Consider the following 7780-nt stretch of genomic DNA (forward strand, 5'->3'; position numbering starts at 1 on the left):
CCGTGATCATGCGTTTCATAATCATGATTTCTTATTTTATTTTTACTATGTTTTGATGTTGATACTCATTCATTATATATTGATATTGATAATGTATACGGATTTATCTGTTTGCTTATATAGATATTGAAAGTTCCGATTTATGATGCTATTGTCTAATTCATACTATGGATAAGATTGATTGGTTGTTAATAATTTTATGTTATGATTCCTAGTAAAGATATTATGGATTATATAGATTGACTTTGTTAGTGATAATGATATTCGAAGTTGGTTGATTGATATTAAAAGTGTTTTTCTTTTATTTATCTTTTTGGGATATTCGAAAAACCGAGGAAACTCTGTCTACTTTTTTTTTAATTTATAACAACAAGGAGAGATTGGGATAATGACTTATTGAATTTGAAAGAAATATATAGGTTTAGTATTATCTGCTAATGATTCTACTTGATTATTATATAAGTTTGTTGCTTGCTGCTTACTGATGATTCTTACGACATTGGTTTTTTATTGTTAACAAAAAGGGGGAGAAATTAGTAAAAAAAATATTTTTTTGGTTAAAAGTAAGATGGAGTAAGTATGTTTTATATTTAAATTTTTTATTTTTATTATATTTTTTTAAACTAAATTTTTGTCATTAATCAAGAAGAAGGAGATTGTTAAATCTTAATGTTTTGATGATAATAAAAATGTAAGTTTAATTTATTAATATGTCCAAAGAATGCTTGAATATATTACAAAATGGACAAAGTGTAAAATTTATAGATAAATCTAAAGCAAAAAAATATTGGTCGTACCTCTCCCATGCCCAAACTGTGTATTAACCATTCAATCTTCTAAAAATAAAAATAATTAAAAAGAGCAAAGGTTCGTGCTATTCATCTTAAGTAAAGTTGTCCAACCATAAAGTAAAATATTTTCAACTAATGCATTTAATATCCCAACCATGACTATTAATTATTTTTAAAGTCACATGCATTAAATGTCGCAGTTACGACACTTGAAAAATGTTCCACCCATGACATTTCTCTTCATAAATTGCTACCAAGTGTCGTCTCCAACCAATATCTTAGCCCACGTGTCCAAGAATGCTACCAATCTATTTCATGTTGCCACGTATCCAGTTGCATTAAATGTCTCAATTGAGACACTTGAAAAACTTTCCAACCGTGACACTTTCATTTGGATAGATATCACATGTCATCTTCAAGTTGTTCGATGTGTCGCTGTCATGTGTTCAAACATAGTCTTAACCGTAACATGTTGAAAATTATCCCAACCATGACACAAAATCTAAGACAAGTGTGACATGTGTAAAATTTGTCCTTTTCGTGCAATTTCTAAAAATTTCTCAGACATGACATAAAATTCAATTAAATCTATGTAAGATCTTATTCTAGCACCCCAACATAACTCACTCCAAAGTATTTGCTTAAATAGGAAAGTCCACTCAATTACCGCAAACAATCTTTCATAGACTCTTATATGTGCTCACACTTGTGTTAGCTAAGTCTATCACACCTATAGCCATTTGCGTCACCATCAAGTCTTTGCATGCTTTTGAACTTGATTTACTCATAACATGCCCATACACTATTATGACATGTCGTATCATGTTGCTTCAAGGTTTACCATTGAGTCCAATGTGCCAACTTGATGCACCTATTCGCCTTTGGATTTTAGGGGCATGGCACAAGGCTTGCACTCACTATACATGTAAATGATGTGTGTAATTACCCATAACATGGCATAACATTTGACCACCATGCAAGCATGCCATGACATAACAATGGCACCATTGACCACCACTGCCACCCAACACCACCACCATCGAGAACCACCTCTAGCCATGAGCATCAGCTATTGCCACCACCACCCACCATGCCATCACCACATGCACCAACTATCACTATTAGTACAACTACTGTCATCCCACCATTCACTTGACTGCCCTATAACACCATAAGCACTAGTTGCACCATGCCCACCACTATTGTGCTACCCCATCTGTATTATTCATATGGTGTTGCTTAAGAGAAAGGTTGAAAACAAGAGTCTTAGCCTGCTTAAAAAAGTCAAAGTTCTATGAGCTAAAATCCTGATGAATGAATTAGATTGCGAAAAGTTAAAGAAGCAAAGGGAAATTGATCATGAAGAAGAGTATTAATTTTGGATACATAATCTTAAAACTTGTGTTTCTTTCTGTGCTATTTTTGCAACTCTTCCAATTATTATGTCAATCCTTCCTTTGACTTTATTTTCCTTTTATTTTCTCCTTATTCTTATTGTTTAATTAATTGATTCAATGAAAGATGAATTTGTATTGTGTTTTAATTATGAAAAGAGTTGCTATAGGTATAGTGAAAACCAATTGATTGTGGTAAAAAAGAGAGACATTAGTGACGATAAGAGGAAATTGGTAAGATTGAGTCTCTTAACACTTGTACATATTGTATTGATGTTTTAGAAGGTATATCTAACCTCTGTAAAATTGATTAAGGCCGGATTTAGTCTTACAACTTACTTTTGTAACTAGCACTTGTGGTAAAAAGAGACATAGAAGAAGAAGATAATTGCAAATAAAAAGAATAAATGAAAAAGGAAGAAATAAAAAAGTAAGACAAAAAGAGAGAATACAAAAATTTATGTAAAATAATAGTTTTATTGCAACATATAACAATATGAAAAATGGGTGAATATATTTTTTAAACTAAATTGAAAAATTTTTCGTTTCACATGGCCAGAGTAGGAAATAGTCATTGAGCCTTTAATTTTTTTATTATTAAATAAGGCCGAAGAATGTGTCCTTAAAATCACACCCGTAGAGTTTAAAAAATCTAAAATCTCATCTATAGGCCAACTGTCATTAGAAAAGACAGGGGTAAAATCATCATTTTATTAATAATATTAAAAAAACATGAAACTAATTATATTTTTCCCTATAAGTTTTAAAGTCTAACAACTTCAACCTTACATAAAGTTTTCAAACTTCGAAAAGTCACATTCTCCCTTCCCCAAACCTAAGGTTTTTGTTTTCACCTCTCCGACCATCATCTCCAATGCAGATGACCTCTCCTCTCCACCCACAAATGTTGGTTGGTGCATGACAATCTCCCTTCTTTAAATCTCTTTGTCTTCAACGAAGAAATCAGTTTCTTCGTCTCAATGAAAAGACAAAAAACAGTTTCTTCATCTATTTGTTGAGATGAAGAGATTTAAAGATGAAGAAATCTCTAGATCTCTTCATCTCTATGAAGTGACGAATCTCTTCATTTCTACGTTGAGACAAAGAGATCGATCTCTTTGTCTCTGATGATGCGATCTAGAGAGGGAAGACACCAACTGATGTTTTAGGGTATAGAGACAAAGTCGTTGGCACCATATATGGTGGTCGAAGGGGAAAAGAAAAAAATCCTAAGTTTGAAAGAAAAAATATGACTTTTTACAGTTAAAAAACTTTAGATAAAAATGAAATTGTTAGTTTTTAAAATATAGAGGGAAAATATAAAAAATTTTATATTTTTTAATATTATTAATAAAACAACAATTTCACTCTATTTCTAACAGAAAAATTTAATCTCAATTAATTAATAAATGAGATTTTAAGTTTCTTAGACCTCGTATGTGTGATTTCAAGGATACAACTAAACTTGGATGGGGAATTGTCCTTTGGCCATTAAAGAAATGGTATTTTGCGTCATCATCTACTGCCTTTTGGGGCTATTTAGGGCATACTAGCGTGCGCAATTAATCAGAACCGCAAAACCCGATCCGGCCCGCACGCGCAGCGTTTTGTTCGAAGCGCAGGCAAAATAAAATTTGAAAATCTTTCTATTCTCAACCGCGCTCACCAGAACAAAAAATTTTTTATTTAACGATTTTTTCGAACTTTACTTCACCATCCACTTTCAAAAATTTGAAACTCTCTCAAATCTCAACCGGACTCACCTTCAACAATTATTGCGATGGATCTAAGCATCAATTGCCTCACATTCTTCCTACACGATCTCGGGGCCAATTGGGCACCAATGGCGACGTGAATTTGCAAATTTTATGACCGTTTTTGGTTTATTCTTTTTGCCATGACTGTAACTGGAGTTCACTGAAGCTTATAAACAGACCGGGCCGTGTTGTTTTTCACCTAACTCACGTTACATAGCTGTTGCCGTCGATTATCGTCTTGTTATCCGGGGCACTCACTCTTTTAAGGTAATTCTCCCTTCTTTCTTATTTTCCTTTTTTTCCACCTCGGATGTAACTAGTAATCTTTCATGTAATTTAAGATTGTAAATCGGTAGTGATATCGTTCTGGTAATTGCTGCAACTTAGTTAGATCCTGACATTGTTTCGCAGTGATTTGTAATGCCGGCTTCATTCAGTTTAGTTCTTAGCTTTTTTGTAACATTATGATATAACTCAGGTACAATAGATATATAGTTAAGTTCCCACACCTAGTTAAAATGGTGTTGGTGAGATTCAAATCTTATGCAGCTAGACTTGTTTCTTATTTGTAGTCAATTTATTAGTTTATCGGAAAACAATTATTGATACGGCCTGATTTTTGGCCCAAATTCCGTGTTTCAGAGTTTTCTCAGAAACCTCCTTTGACACCATTGTTTGAAAATATTATCAGTAATCTTTTTGAGGAAGGTTTATCAATATATTTAGTCTTTAATTAGGCTAAGATGAATGAAATTTTGCGCCAATTTATATATAAGGTTATTGCTTGGTGCTGGTCAAGGAAGCATGGTCCTCAGAGGGATGCTTTGGGAATGCTAAGTATATAGACCTTTGAATGTACTTTTATGTTTGTGATGCAGGTTGTGCAGTTGTTTTCATGCTTGGGTAAGATAAGCTACATCGAATGGGCACTTGATTCTGAGTACATTCTTTGTGGTCTTTTTAAAAGACCAATGATACAGGCATGGCCACTGACCAAACCTGAGTGGACATGCAAAATAAATGAAGGGTCTACTGGCATTGATTACGGTCGATGGAGTCCAGATAGCTGTCACATTCTTACTACATCCGATTTTCAGCTGCAATTAACAGTTTGGTCACTACTGAACACAGCATGCGTTCATGTGCAATGGCCTAAGCATGCTTTGAAGGGGGTCTCTTTCACTGAAGATGGGAAATTTGCTGCCATTTGTACCAGACGTGATTGCAAGGACTACACAAATCTGCTTTCATGCAGTTCTTGTGAGATAATGGGTGTTTTTGCTGATGATACATTGGATTTGGCTGATATTAAATGGGCACCAGATGATAACTCCATAGTGATTTGGGATTCACATTTGGAATATAAGGTAGTTGATGTTGTGTGCTTCACTGCTTTAAAATTAGATACTACTACTTTCATTTAATATACTTTCTAAATGATGCTAATATACAAAAAATTGAAATGATTCTGATTGGCCCCCTTTTTTCATGTAAACTTCAAGGTTCCATCCTATGCACCTTGAATTTCCTAGCAAATGAAACCTGCTCTGCATGTACCTAGAGAGCATTGTGTTTTCCAACTTTCTATAGATATGTAAAGATGAATCTTTACAAGACCTTGAGTTTATAAAATGGGGGTTTTCATTTGAGCCTATTGATTCTGTGGTCCCTGGTATACTTGATTGTAACATGAGAGAATGATCACCAACCATGAAACACTCATGTTGTGTACAGGTTCTTATTTACTCACCGGATGGAAGGTGTCTATTCAAGTATCAAGCATATGAAAGTGGACTTGGAGTAAAAAGTGTTTCATGGTCTCCATGCCGCCAGTTTCTGGCTGTGGGTGGTTTTGACCAAATGTTGCGGGTATTGGATCACTTGACATGGAAAACATTTGTTGAATTTATTCACCTATCAACTGTCCGTGCTCCTTGCTTTGCTGCTGTTTTCAAGGTAATTGGATTTCTTGTTCAAAGTTGACAGACTTGAAAAAGATAATTTAATTCATTTGAAGTGTATTTTACCTCCTGTTTCTTAAAATGGCAGCAGGTAGATGAACCGTTGCAACTTGATATGTCCGAATTATGTTTGAGCGATGATTTTATGCAAGGTGGTTCTGGTAAGTGCAGTTTTCAAACGTTTCTTTAACAAGTTGCACTCGCATCTTTATCTATATGTATAATATTTTAGTTAGAAAATCAATTTGAAACTCTCTTGTCTCTATTTTCCGTCTTACTTTCCACTTATGTATGCTATTTTTGTTGGTCTGAAAGTTTTTCATGTTTGCAGTATTGATTATATCTTAGTTGAATTCTATAAAATTCTAGACAAATATTCTTATATTATTAGTGAGTTCCATAAGCAAGCAAGTTGTCTGGTGGATGTAGAATTTTGAAATATTTGACCAACACTGCCTCTTTATTCTTGTTCTTGCAAATGAAGAAACCCAAAGTCAGTTCCTGATTTCATCATCTAAGGTAAACTTCACCGATAGTTTATCAGTTTGGAAAATAGAAAAAAAAAAAAAAGAAGTTCATAATTGTGCAGTGATATTATCTTCCCTCTCACTGACACTGGCATATATGATCTTTCACTGTAATGTCCCACTATATCTTATTTTAATACGCAATTTTTGGTTTTCCAATCATTTGATTAGTGCCCTTTTTCCCCCAAGAAGACGCTCCAGATGGACACTTCAGAGTTAGGTATGAAGTTATGGAAGTACCAATTACTTTGCCTTTTCAGAAGCCTCCTGCAGACAAACCAAACCCTAAGCAAGGAATCGGTGAGCTCTGTTTCCTTTTTAACAAATAAAATGTAACTAAATGCAGTACCGGTTGAAGGCAATACCATCAACTTCTGAATAAGAATGCAAGGCTGGTGCACTGTGTAATATACTCAGAACTCAGCTTGAAGGTTCTAGTGCTTAATAACAGACTGATAAGACAGGCCAATCAATTTCAAGAATTTTTAATTCCTTGCATTTTATGAGCTGAAGAAAATTAATTTTAATTTTGCAGGCCTTATGTCATGGAGCAGCGATAGTCAATATATTTGCACTCGTAATGATAGCATGCCAACTGCTCTTTGGATATGGGACATTCATCGTCTTGAACTTGCTATCGTCTTGATGCAGAAGGACCCCATCCGAGCAGCAGCATGGGACCCAACATGCACACGTCTTGTTCTTTCCACTGGAAGCTCTCACTTGTATTTGTGGATCCCTTCTAGTGCCTACTGAGTAATCCGCTACCACAGTTTAACATAACTGATCTGAAATGAAATCAAAATGGAAGTTGTCTTCTCCTCAAAGACACAGTCATTCTGCTGTGCTGCTGTAGATGTGCTACCAGACTCGAGTGACTATAGCTCAGATGATTAAATCAATGTTTTGTGTCACAACCTGGATGACATGTAACCATTTGTAAGCATGTAAGCAATTCTGACTCCCTACCCCATCGCCATTACCTCTTTGTGGTCCATATTATAGCTGTCTCTCTCGTGTTTTAACAATACCTCGTCTAGGGACACTATTTTCTCTCTTTAGTTTCTATGTATGGTTGAGAAAGGAAGTGGAAGGGTAGAATTACATTTTTATGGGTCATGGGAGGACAGGAATCTATCCAGGACAATCTCAAAGATTTGGAGATGGGGAATCTGATTTCATGACTCATTTGTTTTTCCTAGGGTTGGATTCAAGCTAAGCCGAGTCAAACTCGATTCGATTTGTATAGAACTGAACTCGAACTCACTTCAAATAAGCTTGATCTCAGCTTGTTTCAAAAGAGTTGAGCTTGATATCGATTCGAACTCGAATTCGAATCAAATTTTTAAC

The 7780-nt window shown here is 34.7% G+C and overlaps 1 protein-coding gene across 1 annotated transcript; it reads left to right on the top strand.

Moving 5' to 3' along the window:
* Window positions 1–3782: 3782 nt before the first annotated feature.
* Window positions 3783–7491, top strand: LOC123205914 (WD repeat-containing protein WRAP73-like). The gene is made up of 6 exons (XM_044622984.1): window positions 3783–4209; window positions 4821–5309; window positions 5677–5898; window positions 5992–6064; window positions 6602–6730; window positions 6966–7491. Exons 2-6 carry the CDS (start codon window positions 4914–4916, stop codon window positions 7184–7186), a joined length of 1041 nt encoding a protein of 346 aa, XP_044478919.1. The 5' UTR covers window positions 3783–4209; window positions 4821–4913; the 3' UTR covers window positions 7187–7491.
* The last annotated feature ends 289 nt before the right edge of the window (window positions 7492–7780 follow it).

Source organism: Mangifera indica, unplaced genomic scaffold (assembly GCF_011075055.1).
Source record: "Mangifera indica cultivar Alphonso unplaced genomic scaffold, CATAS_Mindica_2.1 Un_0019, whole genome shotgun sequence".
Classification (NCBI taxonomy): Eukaryota; Viridiplantae; Streptophyta; class Magnoliopsida; order Sapindales; family Anacardiaceae; genus Mangifera; species Mangifera indica.

Coding starts and splice junctions, on each gene's coding strand:
- LOC123205914 (XM_044622984.1), top strand. CDS start 4,914: ATGATACAGGCATGGCCACTGACCAAACCTGAGTGGACATGCAAAATA. Junction 5,899..5,991: donor GCTTTGCTGCTGTTTTCAAG/GTAATTGGATTT, acceptor TTAAAATGGCAG/CAGGTAGATGAACCGTTGCA. Junction 6,065..6,601: donor TTTTATGCAAGGTGGTTCTG/GTAAGTGCAGTT, acceptor TCATTTGATTAG/TGCCCTTTTTCCCCCAAGAA.